Source organism: Xenopus laevis, chromosome 8S (assembly GCF_017654675.1).
Source record: "Xenopus laevis strain J_2021 chromosome 8S, Xenopus_laevis_v10.1, whole genome shotgun sequence".
NCBI lineage: Eukaryota > Metazoa > Chordata > Amphibia > Anura > Pipidae > Xenopus > Xenopus laevis.
The window spans coordinates 3785233-3806515 of NC_054386.1; the positions used below are offsets into that span (position 1 = coordinate 3785233).

Genomic DNA, 21283 nt, shown 5'->3' on the forward strand with positions numbered 1-21283 from the left:
CCTGTCCGATCAACCAAACGACCGATCTCCGTGGGACGAAAAATGCCGGGACACTCCACACACGGTCCGAAAATCGGATCTTTGCGTCTATGGCCACTTAACTCTTCCCCGTGTGTCAGATCAATTCTGAATTCATTTGCTCTGCTTTAGTTCAGCCAATCTTCATTTCACACCCCTTGTAGGTGCTCCATTGGGGAATTATTATCATATTAATAGGGATTACAATTTTATAGTCAGGGCACAAGTTTGTGTCTAACCCTATAGGTGTAAACCCCTCATTAACAAAACAAGTAAAACACTGATTAAACAAAAAATTGTACTTTATATAATTTGATATGTAAAAAGTTTTTAACTCACACTTGCATTATTTTATTAGTTTTGACTTAATGAATGAGTTAATATTGGTAATTTGAGTGAATATATTATCTAAAGTAAAAGTAAAGCTTCCCAGCCATTTTTTTTTAGTTTTAGCCACAATTAGACATTTATATATAATAACATATTTACACACAAATCTGATACAAATCCCCAAATTATGCAAAATGTCTTGTATTTAGACCCTTTTATCTTGTTACAGAATTGGAATTACACAAACATGTAGGCAGATTTAGAAAGCCCAGGTTATCCTGAAAGTAATGATGTATAATATTCCCAGGTACAATAAACTCCTCCCCCAAAATGTCTAATTTAATGTCTGACTGACAGGTTTAGTAAGAACTAAAGACAAATTCAGAAAAAAATGATGTTACCATGTCGTGCAAAATACAAAATCTGAAAACTGTCTGTTTAAAAGACAAATTCACAAAAGTGGAGATAGAGGTTTGTGAATTTGGTGGGAAATCCGACACTTTTATCTCCGATTTTCTTTTGTATCAAAATATCACCAGTTTTGTGAATTCCCCCCATAGGGTTGCCACCTTTTCTGGAAAAAAATAACTGCCTTTCTATATATTTATCTTTTTTCCCTATTCATAACATTGGGATCAACCATCATTTTCACCGGCCAGGCTGGTAAAATACCGGCCAGGTGGCAACCCCAACAGAAAGGCTTGGGGGGCCCCCTAGACAACGTGCTTCTGGTTGGCCAGGGCCAGGGCTGGGTGGGCAAATTGTGCCAAGTCTTTTTACCTCTCTCTCTCTGTCTCTCTCTCTCCAATTGACCTGCATGGCATTTCATGGCACCATGTGGCCCACAACCCCTGTTTACTGATACAGGGTTGGACTGGGCCAGCGGGGCACTGGGAAAAACCCGGTGGGCCCCACTGGCCCGGACCCGCACCCTGTCGAATCTTCCGCTATCCCTTTAACGGGCAGGTCGTGGTAAATACAAACCCGGCAGGGGACCTGGAGGGAAGCCCTGCAACAGCTGCCCAGTGGGCCCCGGACTCCCAGTTTGACCCTGTACTGATACACAATTATATTTTATATATATATATATAGAGAGAGAGAGAGGGGGGAAATAGGGGCACATTGGTTAGAGAGAGAGAGGGAAGAAATAAGGACGCAAGGGGATCCCCTTTTCTTCCGTGACATCTGAGACAGAGACCAGGAGTGTGGAGAGCAAAACCAACAAATACCACTTTCAGTTGTGATTACATTTATAAATAAGAAATGACAGGTATAGGCGTTTCCAGCAGAGAAATAACCTATGGGGTAAAGCATCAATATTTGTGCGTATATCCATGTCCATGGAGTAAGAAAACTCTTTCAAGCTGTTGCACAAGAACAACGTTTAACCAAGTTGATCTTTTGACTGCGAGAGTCATACCCTTACCCTCTTCTTCCCCCAATAGGTTACAAAAGGTTCCCATACCCATTTATTTTTCTTGAGTTTTGAGATCAAAGTGTTGATTAAAAAAGACACAGATCAGTTGCTTGACCAGGTCATTTGGGAGACTGGCAAATGTATCTTGCCCTGCATTAGCCACTTTGTCCAACCAGCCTGGCTAAAGGAACAGATCTCCCCATGAATATTCTATAGGCACTGTTAGTGCAAGTAAAATGCATTATTTTTTATTCAGCAGCTCTCCAGTTTGCAATTTCAACGGTCTGGTTGCTAGGTACAAATCATCCTAGCAACCATGCATTATTTGAATAAGATACTGGAATATGAAGGAGAGGACTTGAATATAAATATGAATCATAAAAAGTAGCAATAACAATACACTGGTAGCCTTAAAGAACATTTGTTTGTTTTTTTTTAGATGGGGGTCAGTGACCCCCATTTGAAAGCTGGAAAGAGTCAGAAGAATAGTGCACATCATTTTAAAAAAAAATATAAGACTTACTGAAAATATGCTTAAAACAGGCTATTCTATAACATAATAAAAGTTAAAGGTGAACCACTTATCTGTTATCTACTGTGTATCCTGTGCTTGAATGGCTGCCCCCATGGCTACACAGCAGCTTGTTTATATAAACTATAGTAGTACTTATCTGTTATCTACTGTGTATCCTCTGCTTGAATGGCTGCCCCCATGGCTACACAGCAGCTTGTTTATATAAACTATAGTAGTACTTATCTGTTATCTACTGTGTATCCTGTGCTTGAATGGCTGCCCCCATGGCTACACAGCAGCTTGTTTATATAAACTATAGTAGTACTTATCTGTTATCTACTGTGTATCCTCTGCTTGAATGGCTGCCCCCATGGCTACACAGCAGCTTGTTTATATAAACTATAGTAGTACTTATCTGTTATCTACTGTGTATCCTGTGCTTGAATGGCTGCCCCCATGGCTACACAGCAGCTTGTTTATATAAACTATAGTAGTACTTTTCTGTTATCTACTGTGTATCCTGTGCTTGAATGGCTGCCCCCATGGCTACACAGCAGCTTGTTTATATAAACTATAGTAGTACTTATCTGTTATCTACTGTGTATCCTGTGCTTGAATGGCTGCCCCCATGGCTACACAGCAGCTTGTTTCATTTTTGGGTGTTACAATACGTATAGGGATACAGCGCCCCCAAACGTTTCTGAGATTTTACACCAGGCAAAAAAAGACAAATGACAGGAGGGCGTGGCCACGAAGGCGATTGACGTTCTCCGCGCCTTTCGGTCCCGCCAGGCACCCGTACGTTTAAGGTTTAGTCAGAAGAGTGGGCGTGCAGGTGCGGCGCAAACATGGCGGATCCCACGGAGTTGCTGAGATGTGTGCGTGAGAGACATAGAACTGAGCACTTACAGGAGGACTCCGTGCCCACTGAGACTTCTGCTGAGCAGGTTCGGGGCAGGGTTATTTTGCCTTTAGCCAAGTAATGTACGAGCCATTAGCCGCTGTCATTCCGGTACCAGCTGCGGCTCACTGGCGTCTGGGGAGTTTCTTGCTGTTTAGTGCCCGAGAGCATGCCGGGAATTACACGAGAGAATGCTGGGAATTGTAGTTTTAGTGGCTGCCTGTGGAACAAACGTTGTGCGTGCGGTGCTGCTGCTGGGAGGGAAAGTGTGGGACTGGATTCAGGGTGGGTCAGAGGGTCTCACAGTTAGAAAATACAGATTGAAAGAAAAGGCGGGTGTGAGGGCGATAAATTCATTCCATTTACTACTTGTCAATATCAGCCAATAAGATCTTTGCTTCAGTTTTCTTCCTGCTGGTGACTGATCATTCATTACTCACTGGTTACTATAGACTCCTGCATTTATTCTATTCACTGCCTGTTGTGTGTTATTTACTTCCTGTTGTGTATTATTTACATCCTGCTGTGTATTATTTACATCCTGTTGTGTATTAATTACATCCTGTTGTGTATTAATTACATCCTGTTGTGTGTTGTTTACTTCCTGTTGTGTATTATTTACCGTCTGTTGTGTATTATTTACCGTCTGTTGTGTGTTATTTACCGTCTGTTGTGTATTATTTACCGTCTGTTGTGTATTATTTACCGTCTGTTGTGTGTGTGTGTGTGTTTACTTGTGTTTACTTCCTGTTGTGTGTGTTTACTTCCTGTTGTGTGTATGTAGTGCCTGTTGTGTATTTAGTGCCTATATGAGCCCCTCTATGTAGCTGCAGCTGTTGGGGATGTATCTATATTGACTTTCATTGTTCTGGGGAAGAAGATTCTATAGGAGGCCATACACGGAGAGATGTTTGGCAATGTCGCCAGACGAGCGGATCTCTCCCCCATATGCCCACCTTTAACTGAGCCTTGTGTTGTGTTGCACCAACTTTCCTTCTGTACAAACTCCGCTCATTTAGTCTGCCTCTTGTATCACTTGTTGGTTGTTTTTGTATGGAATTCTGTGTGCTAATTGTACAGACCCATTTATTATACAGCTCTGTAAGTATTTATGTTGGTGCTTTATAAATACTTTATGGTAATATGTCCGTGCATGGAACAGCTGCAGACATGTATAAAGTTTAGATCTACAGCACAAACACACAGACACACACACACACACACACACACACACACACACACACAGCCTCAATAACATGAACGTCTTTGACTTTCTGTTGTGTAGTTAGGTGGGTAGTACAGTCATGAGCAGGTGGGCTAAAGTTGCCCATACACAGACCAGTAAAAACTGCTGGCCCGTCCATGCAGGGGGCATTGGGAGAATCTAGCCAAATATTGTTAGTTAGAAACACCACATTAGCGTATTATTCCTTACTCCATGGATCTACCTATTCAACCCTATGCAAACGGTCCAATCAAACTGACGAAATCAGGTTGCCAATTTGGTATTCTGGACCTTTAACATGTGGGTCTGTTATAGAAAATGCAGTGTAGAACAAGTAGCCCACCTTGCTAACAAATATCCCTGTATAGAAGAGTAAAAATTGCATTTTTGTATGTTACATAATAGTGTAATTGTTGCATCTTTCATAATAGTGTAATTGTTGTGTCTTTCATAATAGTGTAATTGTTGTGCTGGGGAGGAGGTGGTGATGCTGCTGGTCAAGACATTGGTGTCATTAGTCTGGTCTGAAAATCTGAACTAATTCTTTTATATTATTCCTGCTAATCCTATAGCCACTGACTGTCTCTGATTCTCTGCAAATGTTCATTCTTCTGCCTATAGTAAATGTATTTATTGTTAAACTTAAAAAATAAGTTTGGTTTTTCCCTTACACAAGACTCCCATAAAGTGCATGTGCCCTGTACCCCTACTTGATGTGTGTCCCTAGTGCCTTTATTTGCCAAGAAATATCTGATTTACAGGTGCTGGATAGTCTTTCAATCAAACATTCACTTCATGGGGCCACTGTCTCTTTAGAAATAAAGAATACTTAGCACAAGTTTTAGTTGCTCTTTAAATCTATGTTTTAATTCTTTCATTATATGTGAGTCATGACTCATTTCTTTTCCTCTTTCACCCAGAAAAAAGTGGAGAATAATGTCGGTGCTCTGTTCGATGCCTGCAAGAAAAACCAAGGAAAGATCCAGTGAGTGGTTTGTTATTGCAGATTTTCTCTGGACTTTTCAGTGATCTCAAATAACAGTTTAGTGTAAATCACCTATGTAGCCTATTAGTCTGGAAGAACTGATGAGGGGGAAGTTTTTATAGCTTAAGGGATACTGTCATGGGAAAAAATTTTTTTTTCAAAATGAATCAGTTAATAGTGCTGCTCCAGCAGAATTCTGCACTGAAATCCATTTCTCAAAAGAGCAAACAGATTTTTTTATATTCAATTTTAAAATCTGACATGGGGCTAGACATTTTGTCAATTTCCCAGCTGCCCCTGGTCATGTGACTTGTGCCTGCACTTTAGGAGAGAAATGCTTTCTGGCAGGCTGCTGTTTTTCCTTCTCAATGTACAAGAGAGCAGAAGTCAGCACTCCGCAATGGAAACTTTTGCAGTTGGGGTGCACGTCCCAGGTAGCCACTTCCACCTTAATATTCAGTATTTACAGGTAGACAGCACCACACATCCAGTCAGGTTTGAGGAAAGGCTGATGTCGGCCTGAAACGTCGCTGTATTTCTGTCTTGCTAAAGCCATTTTTCTAATAAAGGCTTTCCTTCTCAATGTAACTGAATGTGTCTCAGTGGGACATGGGTGTTTACTATTGAGTGTTGTTCTTAGATCTACCAGGCAGCTGTTATCTTGTGTTAGGGAGCTGCTATCTGGTTACCTTCCCATTGTTCTTTTGTTTGGCTGCTGGGGGGAAAGGGAGGGGGTGATTTTGCAGTACAGCAGTAAAGAGTGATTTTAGTTTATCAGAGCACAAGTCACATGACTTGGGGCAGCTGGGAAATTGACAATATGTCTAGCCCCATGTCAGATTTCAAAATTGAATATAAAAAAATCTGTTTGCTCTTTTGAGAAATGGATTTCAGTGCAGAATTCTGCTGGAGCAGCACTATTAACTGATTCATTTTGAAATTTTTTTTTTTCCCCATGACAGTATCCCTTTACTACTAAGGAATAAGAGGAAGGTGGAGGTGCTACTCCAATAAACCTGGACTGGGGATCTATTATCCACTGCTGATGACCAGGGGCTCTATATGGCTTATATTTGCACACTGTAGGGGTTATGTAATAAAAGGGACAGCAACCCAGCAGGTAGAATTTACTGGTCACCTGTTTAAAAGCAAGCATCTTGTTAGTTGCTATGGGTTACTGCTACTGGGCAAACTTAAAGGGGTTGTTCACCTTTCAATGAAATTTTAGTATGGTGTAGAGATTGATATTCTGATTCAATTTGCTATTTTTAGTAATCTGGTTGCTAGGGTCCAAATTACCCTAGCAACCATGCGTTGATTTGAATCCGAGGCAGGAATATGAATTGGAGAGGGGCTGAACAGAAAGACGAGTAATAAGGAGTAGCAATAACAATAAATGTGTAGCCTTACAGAGCGTTTGTTTTTTAGATGGGATTAGATGGGGTGAGTGACCCCCATTTGAAAGCTGGAAAGAGTCAGAAGAATAAAGCAAATAATTCAAAAACTAGAAGAAATAAGTTGCTTAGAATTAGCCATTCTAAAACATACTAAAAGTTAACTAAAAAGGTAAACCACCCCTTTAATGCCCTTTGTTACATATGGAGGTTTTATGAGTCTGAGGAGTGTAGGAGAATAGAGAATGCAGCTTTGCACTGGCTGCTCACAGAATAGCTTCATCTTCTATCCTAAAACTTGTAAGCATTGGATAATTAAAGCTTAAACTTTGAGATCTGTTCATGGCTTGGTGAAGTGTATTACCATTTTGTTTGGACAATATAAACAAGGATGACCACGAAAAATGCGGATGGGTTGACAGTTCTGTATGCTGGACAAGACAAATACTCTGAATGAAAACTGGTGTAGCTGGTAGTGTAGTGTAGCTAGTTGTGTAGCTACCGTATATACTCGGGGATAAGCCGAGTTTTTCAGCACCCAAAATATGCTGAAGAATAGTCGCCGCCATCCAAAAACGAGACGCCGGCACCTCCAATGGGAGCAGAAACCCTCAATTTTTTGATTGAAACTTACCAGAAGCTGCTGCATTTCTCACCCTAGGCTTATACTCGAGTCAATAAGCTTTCCCAGTTTTTGGAGGTAAAATTAGGTACCTCGGCTTATACTCGGGACGGCTTATACACGAGTATACACGGTACTTCGATTTGAAGTTCCCCCCCAAAAAACTTAGATCTCTCAAAATCCACCACTTAGACGGCTTATACTCGAGTATATACGGTAGTTGTGTTTTCTTGTTAGAGGAAGATGAATAGAAGTAGTACAGTGTGCAAACAATGTTTCTCTCTCTTACTAAACATATACAGATGTATGGAAATGAGAGCTATACCATCTGCTTGCTATTTTAGGCTGGTTTTGGAGAGAGAGCCACACACCCATTACTTAAGGAAGGGCCTACGGTACCTGTCAGACTCCTATGAGGTAACTTTGCAACCGCATCAAATCAAAAAGCTTAAAGGGACAGCAAACTGACTGGTTCAGCATGAGTTTGTTTAATAGGGCTTGTGCTGAACATACTTTGTTTCCTATTGTTTTAAAGGAGAAGGAAAGCAACCTACGCAGTTTATTGCCAATGGATTAGCCACAATAGTGCAGCTATAACACTATATTTATTCTGCAGAATGCTTTACCATAACTGAGTAAACAGCTCTAGAAGCTCTCTCTCTCTTGTTTAGTATAGCAGCTGCCATATTAGCTTGGTGTGACATCACATCCTGCCTGAGTCTCTCCCTGCTCACTCATAGCTCTGGGCTCAGATTACAGCAGGGAGGGGAGGAGGGAGGGGAACAAACTGAGCATGCTCAAGCCCTAGCCCTGGAGGTTGATGCTGGAAACAGTAAGTCTGATACAGAAGCCCATGAGTACACAATAGAAGGAAAGAAATGTGCTGTTTCTTTTGACAGAGGACTCAGAGCAGCATTACTTTGAGGGTTTACTGGTGTATTTATATAGACCTTTCTGATAAAACTTACTTAAAGTCGACCTGTCACCCAGACACACAAAGCTGTATAATAAAAGTCCTTTTCAAATTAAACATGAAATCCAATTTCTATTTTTATTAAAGAATTCATAGCTGTTGTAAGCTCATTTAAACATCTCAGCTGTCAATCAAATATTGTCTGCCCCTCCTCTATGCCCTGGGCAATTACTCTTCACACATTCCCCAGTTCTCTTCACCATTTAATTGTGTAACCAGGACATGGGGATGGACATCAGGTCCCCCATTCTGGTGCACAAACAAGATTCTAAAATGATACAAGGCTTGTCTTATTAACAGTGTCCACAAGATTCAAATAATTTATATAGTGTAATTAAAGTTCATTTTACTTGACTAATGTGATAAAATAGGATTATGAATAATTTTTTTGGGTGACGGGTCCCCATAAATTTTAGTCTTCCCTTCTCCTTTAACACAATAGCTAAACAGGATAAACAGGGAAACTGAAGCTCCTCCATGTTTGGTTCTTGCGAGGAAGATGATGAAATTCTCTGCCTGTATAATGAGTCAACAAACCTAACAAAACAGTCACAACAAAGGGGTAAAGGATGGGGTTAAACACTTTAATCTAATTGCCTAGAAGCACAAAACATCATGTACAACATTCTAGCCTACTTTGTTGAGCTTTATTTAGCACTGTTCCTTTAACTCCTTTTATTGTTCCCCTCTTTTGCATGTATAATAGCTGGCTTTCCTACACCTGCATCCTACGGCTGATCAGTAGTGTGGTTTCTATGAAAGTAAATTGGGGGTTGGTGGCTTCGCTGAACTAAAAGTCGCAGTAACACCAAAAATGAAGATGTTTTAAAAGAATTACAATAAAATGTAGTGTTTGTTGCCCTGTACTTATAAAACTGGTGTGTTTGCTTCAGAAACTCTACATAGTTTATATAAACAAACTGCTGTGTAGCCATGGGGGCAGCCATACAAGCACAGGATACACAGTAGATAACAGATAAGTACTACTATAGTTTATATAAACAAGCTGCTGTGTAGCCATGGGGGCAGCCATTCAAGCACAGGATACACAGTAGATAACAGATAAGTACTACTATAGTTTATATAAACAAACTGCTGTGTAGCCATGGGGGCAGCCATACAAGCACAGGATACACAGTAGATAACAGATAAGTACTACTATAGTTTATATAAACAAGCTGCTGTGTAGCCATGGGGGCAGCCATTCAAGCACAGGATACACAGTAGATAACAGATAAGTACTACTATAGTTTATATAAACAAGCTGCTGTGTAGCCATGGGGGCAGCCATTCAAGCACAGGATACACAGTAGATAACAGATAAGTATTACTATAGTTTATATAAACAAGCTGCTGTGTAGCCATGGGGGCAGCCATTCAAGCACAGGATACACAGTAGATAACAGATAAGTACTACTATAGTTTATATAAACAAGCTGCTGTGTAGCCATGGGGGCAGCCATTCAAGCACAGGATACACAGTAGATAACAGATAAGTATTACTATAGTTTATATAAACAAGTTGCTGTGTAGCCATGGGGGCAGCCATTCAAGCACAGGATACACAGTAGATAACAGATAAGTACTACTATAGTTTATATAAACAAGCTGCTGTGTAGCCATGGGGGCAGCCATTCAAGCACAGGATACACAGTAGATAACAGATAAGTACTACTATAGTTTATATAAACAAGCTGCTGTGTAGCCATGGGGCAGCCATTCAAGCACAGGATACACAGTAGGTAACCGATAAGCTCTGTAGTATACAATGGGATTCTTCAGAACTTATCTATCTACTGTGTATCTTGTGCTTGAATGGCTGCCCCCATGGCTACACAGCAGCTTGTTTATATAAACTATAGTAGTACTTATCTGTTATCTACTGTGTATCCTGTGCTTGAATGGCTGCCCCATGGCTACACAGCATCTTGTTTATATAAACTATAGTAGTGTTTCTGAAGCAAACATACAAGTTTTCCCATTGCAGGGTAACACTACAATATATTGTCGTTCCTTTAAAACACTTTCATTTTTTGGTGTTCCTGTCTGCTACTATTTGTATCCTGGATCCTTATACTTTGAAATTCTAACAGCAAACATTGACTTACAGCCACCCTGGGTGCACTGGGACTCAGTGAGAAGCAGATAACCTGATGTCTATACCTACAAATAAATAGAATAAAATGTGTTTTTTATGCAGAGGAAGTTGGAGGGATATTGGTGCTTAAAGCCAATGCTTGGAATGTTTCTCTCATTTGTAAATATTTTTTTAAGTGTCTGGATTCCAGTCGGCCCTGGATATGTTATTGGATAGTACATAGTATGGCATTGCTAGATGAGCCCATTCCTGAGCCGTTGGCATCTGAGTAAGTACTTTCTCTTCTCTTTCTCTTCACCACATTCACTATTGATTTTTAGGAAAATGCTCAGATCCCTTTATTTTTTTTAACGATGGGATCTGAGCATTATATAATTGATAATCAATCAAAGCTAGTCACCTATGAATAAAGGTTTTTGACCTGTCTGGTAGGAAATCCTGAGAATATTTACCATTTTTGTACCTGCTGTAGTGTTTGCCAATTCCTCACACGGTGTCAGGACCCCAATGGTGGATTCTGTGGAGGTCCTGGGCAACAGTCCCACCTTGCTCCCACATTTGCAGCCGTCAATGCCCTGTGCACTATTGGAACAGAAGAGGCCTTTGACGTCATTAACAGGTAAGTGCTGCTGCATAAGTACAAAAAGGTCATTGATTTTTCTCTTTTGCCTGAATACATATAGATTCTTTTCCCTAGGCTGTAGTGTTGCATTATTCATAACAAATACTTAGTGTGTTGTCTGGAAAGGAATAGCAATAACATCTAAAGAGCTTAAAGCACTACAAATTAAAAAATCACTGTGGTACCATTGTGACATTAGGGCAGCTAGTTACATAGAGAGTTTAAAGGGATACGGTCATGGGAAAAAGTGTTTTTTTTTTTTTTTGTTGTTTTTTTTTCCAAAATGAATCAGTTAATAGTGCTGCTCCAGAATTCTGCACTGAAATCCGTTTCTCAAAAGAGCAAACAGATTTTTTTTATATTTAATTCTGACATGGGGCTAGACATATTGTCAGTTTCCCAGCTGCCCCCAGTCATATGACTTGTGCTCTGATAAACTCCAGTCACTCTTTACTGCTGTACTGCAAGTTGGAGTGATATTACCCCCCCCCCCCAGCAGCCAAACAACAGAACAATGGGAAGGTAACCAGATAGCAGCCCCCATAACACAAGATAACAGCTGCCTGGTAGATCTAAGAACAGCACTCAATAGTAAAATCCAGGTCCCACTGAGACACATTCAGTTACATTGAGAAGGAAAAACAACAGGCTGCCAGAAAGCAGTTCCATCCTAAAGTGCTGGCTCTTTCTGAAATCACATGACCAGGCAAAATGACCTGAGATGCACCTACACACCAATATTACAACTAAATACACTTGCTGGTTCAGGAATTAAATTTTCTATTGTAGCGTAGAAATAAAAACAACAGTGTCATTTAGAAATAAAAACAACATCCTAAAAATCATGACAGAATCCTTAAAGGAGAAGTTACTTAGTAAAGCAATTTGGTGCTTGTGTGAACTTTAGCCAACCTCACTGGATTGGTCTATGTGCATTGTTGTGCCATGATTACTAGTAACATTTTCCAAATTCTTCATCTGTATCAGTTACTTGTATGTATGCGTTGGTGCAGGACTTGACAGATGTTCAGTTTTTGGTTCTGTATCTGACAGGGAAAAGCTGTTGGCGTTCTTGTGGTCACTGAAACAACCGGATGGCTCTTTCACTATGCACATCGGCGGGGAAGTTGATGTCAGGTCCAGTACTTTTGCTTATTTATAACACTAAGGAGCTACGCAGAACCATCTCAATAATCCTTATCCTTTTATTACAGTTAAAGATGCAGATGTTGGGTGTATTTCTGATATACATTTTTTGTATTTTTAAAAGAAGGAGTAAAATCAGCAAATGATGCTCTTACTTTGGCATAATGGGGCAGATTTATAATTCCAAATTCAAATTTTTGACTAATTCGACTAGGGAGTTATTGAAATTCAAATCTAATTTGATTTTCGAGATTTATCATACTCTGGCCCTTAATGAACTCAAATTCGACTATTTGCCACTTAAAACCTGTCGAATTGCTGTTTAAGTCAATGGGGAAGGTCCAGGGATCAATTTGGAGTTGTTTGCAGCCTTCCTGACATTCGAGTTTTTTTTCGGAGAATCGAATAGAATTTGAGTTTTCTAATTCATCCGAGTTGTAAAAATTAGACTTGTCAAATAAGTTTTGATTGGTCGAATTTATGGGAGTTTAGGAAAGTTTTTGAAATTCGACCTTTGATAAATGTGCCTCAATGTGTGCTGTTCTGCTGAAGACTGAACTCTCCAAATTATCTAACTATGACCTCGGATGGATCTTTGAGATCATGCTCGTAACTCCAATGACGGAATTTTGGCTGATTTCAGTCTGAGTCCATTTTTGAGTGGAAACTTGAAATCCAAGTTGTTAGTAACCGTTTGGCAAATGTGGCTAGTATTGCCAAGTAAACAGCAGCTTTCAAAGCACCAGCCTCCCTAATTGCTCTCATCTAAGTACCTTGTCTAAGGGTAGAGACACACACACACTCAGATTCAGGGAGATTAATCGCGCAGCGGCAAATCTCCTCCTCCTCTTCGGGGCGACTAATCTCCCCGAACTGCCTCCCACCGGCTACAATCGAAATCACCGGCTGGATGACAATCTGAGTGATTCGTTTTCCGAAGTTTCCTTGTGAGCCAACTTCGGGGCAACTTCGAAAAAGGAAGCGCACACCGACGCCATCCGCCGGCGATTTACATTCTAGCCGACGGGAGGCAGTTCAGGGAGATTAGTGGCCCGGAAGAAGAGGTGATTTGTCGCTGGGCGACTAATCTCCCCGAATCTGAATGCGTGTCTGTGCCCTAAATTAAAAATGGCTTGAGTCTTGTTTGAATACACACTTTTAAAAATTAACGGTCCTATGTATAGTTGGACTGTTTTAATTATGATTTTTTTTTTTTCTTGGGAAGATGCATGCCCAAACCGTTTCTTGCAAATCAGACATTGCTTGGGGAGTCTGATATTACTGTTATACTAATGTCTGTCCTATTATAGAAGTGCCTACTGTGCTGCCTCTGTCGCATCACTCACCAACATCATGACCTCTGAGCTGTTTGACGGCACTGCTGAATGGATTGCAAGGTAAAAAAGCTGTGTTCTACATTTCTACACTAGTTAAGGCTTGTGCCTTATTATATGTATAAGTCTTAAAGGCAAAATGTATTGTGAAAAAGAACCTTTAAATCCCGTTTGTGCCAATGTAACCCCTGGGAGCAACGTGGGGAATTTTGAGCTTGGTGCAGTGTCTAGTTGTTTGCGATGTGTATAATTGTGTAACCAAATACCTGTGCCTGTTGTTTACTTAGGTGTCAAAACTGGGAAGGTGGCTTTGGTGGGGTCCCAGGCATGGAAGCACATGGTGGATATACATTTTGTGGACTGGCTGCATTGGTTATTTTACAAAGGGTTCACCTGCTGGATCTGAGAAGCTTACTGGTAAGAATATAACGGTGCCACTGTTTATTAGTCAGCTGTACTAACAGTGTCATGTTTAAACCCACCAACACCAAGAAACAGTCTGTGCTTTAGAAATGAAATAGAGAGAATAGAAGCATGGCTGCAGCTCAGGAGCAGTACAGACAAGGTACTACTGGTGCAGCTAAATAATGTAATGTACCCTTTTATTGTAGCATTATATACTTATTAGCACTCCATTATTGTCAAGCCGAAAAATATATGTATGTATATATAATTTTATTTGTATAGCGCTCCTTGAGGGCAAAGCACTGTACAGCAAAACAATAAATTAGTAGTAACAAACAAGAGGTCACTGCAATAATAAGGAACAATAAGTGCATTAGAAATAAAATAAACATAAATATAAAATATAATTACAATACAGATGAAGTGCTCAGTGTCAAGGAGACAAAAGGATGGAGGACCCTACCCCGTAGGGCTTACAGTCTAAATGGGAGGGTAACTTATATACATAAGACCTACCGTATATACTCAAGTATAAGCTGAGTTTTTCAGCATCCAAAATGTGCTGAAAAAGTCTATCTCGGCTTATACTCGAGTCAGTGGGCAGTAGCTGAGATTGCAGTCACTTTTAATCATTCCTATACCAACAGTTTGCTTGGGGAGAGACTGCAATATCACACAGCGCCCTCTGTTGGTTATATGAAAGAATAACAGTGACTGCAATATCACACAGCGCCCTCTGTTGGTTATATGAAGGATTAACAGTGACTGCAATATCACACAGCACCCTCTGTTGATATAGGAAAGATTAACAGTGATGGCAATATCACACAGCACCCTCGGTTGGTTATATGAAAGAATAACAGTGATGGCAATATCACACAGCGCCCTCTGCACATGGTAGTGGGACAGTGGGACAATGCACACAGTAATCCGTTTGGCAATTCTCTGTCACCATCAACTTTGCACATTAGCAGAATGTGCGCTGCTGGGAGACAGGGCTGTAGTTATGTCTAGGCTTATACTCGAGTCAATAAGTTTTCCTAGGTAAAATTAGGTACCTCGGCTTATACTCGGGTCGGCTTATACTTGAGTATATACGGCATGTTGTGGCCATTTGTAACCTTTTTTTTTTTTTTTTTTTCCCCGCAAACTGGAGCTATAAGAAAGTAGCCATTACTTATGTAAACAAATATATTAAATAAATTTATGAATTCATGTTTTATCGATGCTACAGGTCCTATAATAAGGCTTTACATTTTAGGAACAGTATTGTGCTAATTATGGAGGCTTTTGTTCCCTAATTGTGGCATTGTGTTTCCTTTGCTAGCGATGGGTTACTTGCAGACAAATGAGGTTTGAAGGTGGATTCCAGGGTCGCTGTAATAAGCTGGTGGACGGGTGCTACTCATTTTGGCAAGGTGGATTGTTGCCTCTTCTTCACAGAACTCTCCATGCTGAAGGTAATCATTATTATTTATTATTATTTATCATTATTATGAATTCAGGTCAGTTTGCCACTGTTTAGGTTCAACAGAAGTCACTCTATAAAACAGCCTTCCACAAATACTGTTTTTTTCATTCATTTGGCACAAAAGTGTTTGTTTTATATAAAGTGCCAGTGTTCAAATAGGCTAGAGGTGTAGAAGTAATCTTATTTACCTACAGTCCATAGTTCTTGAGTGCTAGGATCTTGTTGCATCCTGCATAAAGCAGCACTATACCCCCTTGTTCAACATGAGGGCAATGATTAGGGCTTGTGCCAAACAAACCTTTGTCTGTTTTAATGACAGGAAAATGTGTCGTTTTTGGGACTCCTTGAGCTTAGTTTCATGGAAATTAAAACTACTCCTTGTTTTAGCCCTTGAGGTAGATCATTAAATTACGAATGCATTCCTTCTAACAAAACAAAAGATATTGATGTGATGGGGGCTGTAAAGTGTTAATCTTCTAGTTTCAGTTTCCCTGTGCTGTTAGGCCATACTAGTGGACAGAACTATCTGCATGTTTAAGGGTAAGGACACACTGGCAGATTCGGGAAGATTAGTCGCCCCGGTGACAAATCACCTCTTCTTCTCCCCGAACTGCCTTCCCCTACCTTTCCGCCGGCTATAATGAAAGATCGCCAGCGGGATGACGCTCGCGGCGCTTCGTTTTCCGAAGTTGCCTCACAAGGAAACTTCGGAAAACAAAGCGCCTCGAGTGCCATCCTGCTGACTATTTTTCGTTATAGCCGGCGGGAAGGTAGGGGAAGGCAGTTCGGGGAGATTGTCACCCTGAAGAGGCGATTTGTCGACAGGGCGACTTATCTCCCCTAATCTGGCCGTGTGTCCTTACCCTAAAGTGTAGCTGCATCCATAACATTGATAACTGTGTTCATTATAGTCCAGACCATTACTGGCTGGAACACTGATAGGGAACCATGTAATAAAGGCTCAATGTTCACACTGTTTAGTAACTGTATCTACAAATCAGTTGTTTGCTTTCAATCACAGGCTTAATAAACCTGTAGCAAACTTGCATATCCCTGCTTTGTTTTAGTGTTAGTTTTGCTTAATATCATTCATTGGACCCAAAATGCCCATCTTGTCTACCATTATATCCCACATCGTTTTCCCAAGCTCCTACCTTTGTTATTCTATCAAGTTAATTTAATTATTCTAAAGATATATTTGTGTTAGGCTGCTCAGAAGCAAGAATAGGGAACAACTGAGGCATCCTTAAGATGTTTGTCTTATATTCAGATCTATCTAGGGCCCAAAGCTGTACCCCATAATTCCTGTGTCCCCCACGACACTGAAGAGAAAGAAACTGAATAATGAATATCAGAAAAAGTCCCTTTTGAATAAGTTTATCCTAAATCGGATATGACTGGCAACTGCCAGTTAGAGTCCTGCACGGGTCCATTTTTTGGGACCCGGACCCGCAACCCGCATTCTTACCTGCTTGGAACCGCTACCTGACCCTACCCGCAAGTACCTTATCCACAACCCGGACCCCCGACCCGCTGACCATCATGAATCAGGAAGTGCTGTCATTGTAAACCGGAAGTGACGTCATCAGAAGTAGCCGTGACCAGAAAAAAGGAGTAAATATAGTTATTGAGAAGACCCGTGACCCGCAGAACCGCCGACCCTCGTCTTTACCCGCACCCAGAACTTCTCCCCTCAACCCGCAAGGTACCACAGGTTTTTGCGTGTACCCGCCGGTACCTGACCCGCTGCAGGACTCTACTACTAGTTATCCTAACTGGCAGTTTCCATACATTAAGGTCTAGGCTGTTTTTTAGGCCATAATATTTTGCTGATGTCTGCAGCTTGGGCTCAGACTGCAAAGTGATTAGTAAAGTCATGTGACTTCAACTGCAGCTGCGTGCAGGGCCGCCATTAGAAATCACGGGGCCCGTACAACAAAATTTTTGGGGCCCCTTGGGCCCCGCCCGCACTGATGACCAAGCTCCACCCCATATCCCACCCACTCCACATCGCAGTTAAAAGACCACACAGACATCAGCGCTAAAAAAGTAACCCCCCCCCCACAAGTTGTAAAAGCTATTGATGGTCAGGGCCCCCTTATAAAAAAATTGGGGCCCCAAAAACATTGGTGGCAGGGGCCCCCTTATAAGTTAAAAAAAACTTGGGGCCCCAACAAAAAAAAATAAAAAATAAACAAAAATTGGTGGCAGGGGCCCCCTTATAAGTTAAAAACAAATTGGGGCCCCAAAAAAAAATTTGAAAAAAAATTTTTTTTTGAAAAAAACCCCAAAAACTGGTGGCAGGGGCCCCCTTACAAGTTAAAAAAATTTAGGGCCACCAAAAAGAAAATTAATTTTTAAAAAAAAGAAAACAATGGTGGCAAGGGGCCCCTTACGAGTTAAAAAAAAAAAATTGGGGCCCCAAAAAAAAAGTTTTAAAAAAAAAGATTGGTGGCAGGGGCCTATAGAATATTAAAATAATACATTGGTGGCCAGGGGATTAAAAAAAAAAAAAAAAAACACAAACTGGTGTTCAGTAGAATTGAACTCATGGCTTCAGTACTTCAACTTCGCCTCCTTTCGTGACTTCGGGTCTTTTCACCGCTTCAGGACTTCGGCTTCGGCTGTTTTCGTGACTTCGGGTCTTTTCGGCGCTTCGTGACTTCGGCTTTTTCCGTGACTTCGGGTCTTTTCGGCGCTTCGGCTTTTCGGCACTTCCGCAAGAGGCACGCAAGAGACAAGACGTACGGCTCGGGCGCTCGTAAGGGGGGCCCGGATCTTCAAAAAATGCAGCGCTGCCGGGCCCCCCTTCATGCCCAGGCCTGGTACGCTTGTCCCCCCTGTCCCCCCCCCTGATGGCGGCCCTGGCTGCGTGTGACAATTTATTGTCCACAGATGATGCGATTTTTGCGAATCTGTTACAGTTAAATATGCAAATTAGGGTTTTGCAGTCTGTTTGCTGATCAGAGGAATTCAGAGAAAAGCATTGATCACAAGACACGGACTTCAAGTGTCGATTCCCATTTATTTATGCTACTGTCAAAGTGGCTTATCCATAGCACAACACTTTTGCGTAGTTTTAGTTCAACAGAAGATTGTCAGCTGATTATCAGCTCTAATAGCGTTGGTTTCTTCATTAGGTGACTCTGCAATCAGTCTAGCCAACTGGATGTTTGATCAGCAAGCGCTGCAAGAATATATATTACTGTGCTGCCAGTGCCCCAGTGGTGGCTTGCTTGATAAACCTGGCAAGTAAGTTCTTCTTGGAATTCCCAAAATCTACTGTAATTGCCTCTATCTGTTCACTTATTGCTTGTCTTTGTTTTCTTTTAGATCTAGAGACTTTTACCATACTTGCTACTGTCTAAGTGGCTTATCCATAGCACAACATTTTGGCAGTGGGGACATCTTACATGAAGTCATAGTCGGAGTACCAGAAAACCGCTTGGTAATTGCAACCCTTTCTGCCTTATTAATGATCTGCAGTACTGTGTGACCCATACAAATGGATGCACCGAATCCGCTATTTTGGAATCGGCCGAACCCCTGAATCCTTCGAGAAAGATTCTGGCAAATATCGAACCGCATCCTAATTTGCATAGAGAGAGAGAATGAATCTCAGAATGGATGCTTCAAGACCATATGATTTTGAACACTAAGGTGCCCGCTTGGTGTATCAGCTAAACTGGATATGCTGCCAGGTTGTGTATAAAGACTTTAACTGTCCCAGACATTTCTTATCTCCAAGTATTTACGCACCACACCTTCCATAGTATAATTGAAGACCTACTAAAGGCTTCTCCCATTAGCTGATCATATGTATGCCTTCAGGACTTCTCCAGAGCTGTACAGTTTTTCTGGAATTCCCTCCCATATTCATATCACTTGATTAACCTAAATCGAAGATATCCAGTATATGCTCTTGTCCCAAAAGTAATCTTAACCCCCGCTTTATTCATTTTTCTAAGACTTAACCATAACCTTTTTTGCAAAATGGTATTCAACTAATTTATAAAACCACCACTGGTGCATCACTAATTACGCACTTTCTTGATTTAGAGCACATTTTATTCAGATATAGAGAGAGAGAGAGAGAGAGAGAGAGAGTGCAGTCCTAGTTTGGTGCAGATATATATATTTTTTTATAGAAATTTAGGTTGAAAAAAAAGACACCTCTAGCCTTTTGGCCTAAATAAAACCTGTCTAACGTCTTGCTGATACAAAGGAAGGAGAACAACCCCTTCTAAAGCTTCTCCAATTTGCTTTCTTGTTTTTCCCTTGCAAGATGTTGTAAGCCTGTAGTGTTTGGATTAAAATTCTGTTTATACTGCCATACACACTTCTTTAATCTCTAGTGTGTATCCCCATGTCCTTGGTATCTCACGGGCTGCCAAATAATACTTAAAAAATACGTCTCTTGCCGATCGCGCACCTGTCTATTCAGAGAGCCATTTCGCGCTTCTCTACGTACTTCACGTTGCTCCCGAAACTGCCCAATCACGCTGTGCGAGTAAAGTTGCAGAGCAGGAAGAACTCAGTAAAGTGAATCGGTTTTCGTTTTTTATTTAGACAGGAGCACAATCAGCAAGAGGCTAATTCTACACAAATGTGAAACTGGGTTTGGAAATTTTGGGGTGGCCAAGGGCCCCCGAAACCCCCCCGGTTCCGACATTTATCATTATCAAGATAATTAAAATGAATTAGAGCGAGGGCCTAGGGGCCCACCAAGGCTGGGGCCCACTGTGTTTTTTCCCTGGATCCCGGCAGGCCAGTCCAACCCTGATTAGGACAGTATGTCTATTCGACCTGAGTAGCATACAGGTCAGTTTGTAATAAGCCTACTTAAGGTAAATCATTTAATGATTGTATAAACATTTTCTTGCGTTTCACCTATAAACAGAATAAGCTTGTGTTTTCCTATAGTTCTACATTAGATTAACATGTTCCTTTCCTCGTTTCATTGCTCCAACAGCAACCGACACATCCCGTGTACAACATTGGTCCTGATAAAGTCGCTCGGGCAGTCGTGCACTTCATGAAGATGAAAGTTCCAGAGGCAACAAACTCCAGTAAAAACTAGAGGAATATTGGTAGAGCAAGAGAAACAAAGGAAACCCACTAGCGTCAGCCAACATCACAAGGGCCGTACATCCTATGCAATAAGGCAGCTACAGTAGCAGCAAAAAAGGTTCTATAGTGTCTTATAGCATGTCCTTCTGTTGGCAGAAAGGTCGGCACATGAGAGGTTTCCTAGGATTTGTACTAGTAACTTAATAAATGCTTCACTGTGTGTAAAAGTATTTGTATTTGGAAGGATGCAACACCCAAGACCCGCAGGGACTAACACGTTTACATATGTTTAATACTGAAATGACATTTGCTTATTGCAGGTTTACATAATTATTTCTTTAGAATGATGTGACCTTGTACTGGTTCATCTTTTTCAAGCGCTCCGAAGAACAGCAGAAGTGTCCAGATAAAGAATTATTAAATTTAGCACTTATGTAGTTGAAGGATTCCTGATAGATGTTAAACTCTGCAGCAGCTTGACACCCTCACACACACAGAGACAGACACACACACAGACAGACACACACACAGAGACAGAGACACACACAGAGACAGAGACACACACAGAGACAGAGACACACACAGAGACAGAGACACACACAGAGACAGAGACACACACAGAGACAGAGACACACACAGAGACAGAGACACACACAGAGACAGAGACACACACAGAGACAGAGACACACACAGAGACAGAGACACACACAGAGACAGAGACACACACAGAGACACACACACAGACAGAGACACACACA

General features: G+C 41.1%; 1 protein-coding gene across 2 annotated transcripts; it reads left to right on the forward strand.

The window, feature by feature from the left end:
- Positions 1-3060: 3060 nt before the first annotated feature.
- Positions 3061-20840, forward strand: fntb.S (farnesyltransferase, CAAX box, beta S homeolog). Of its 2 annotated transcripts, none has more exons than XM_018232224.2 (12): positions 3061-3226; positions 5326-5390; positions 7751-7823; positions 10654-10745; positions 10950-11096; positions 12153-12236; positions 13556-13642; positions 13867-13996; positions 15312-15444; positions 18596-18707; positions 18789-18903; positions 20428-20840. In XM_018232224.2, exons 1-12 carry the CDS (start codon positions 3128-3130, stop codon positions 20533-20535), a joined length of 1245 nt encoding a protein of 414 aa, XP_018087713.1. In that variant the 5' UTR covers positions 3061-3127; the 3' UTR covers positions 20536-20840. The 2 variants fall into 2 exon arrangements, with proteins under 2 accessions (XP_018087713.1, XP_018087714.1); XM_018232225.2 differs by lacking the exon at positions 3061-3226 and adding an exon at positions 3955-4281.
- The last annotated feature ends 443 nt before the right edge of the window (positions 20841-21283 follow it).

Excerpts from the sequence above, each read along its gene's own strand:
- fntb.S (XM_018232224.2), top strand. The coding sequence starts at position 3,128 with ATGGCGGATCCCACGGAGTTGCTGAGATGTGTGCGTGAGAGACATAGA. Across the intron at positions 12,237-13,555 it reads GGCGGGGAAGTTGATGTCAG|AAGTGCCTACTGTGCTGCCT; the intron begins GTCCAGTACTTT and ends GTCCTATTATAG. Across the intron at positions 18,708-18,788 it reads TTGCTTGATAAACCTGGCAA|ATCTAGAGACTTTTACCATA; the intron begins GTAAGTTCTTCT and ends GTTTTCTTTTAG.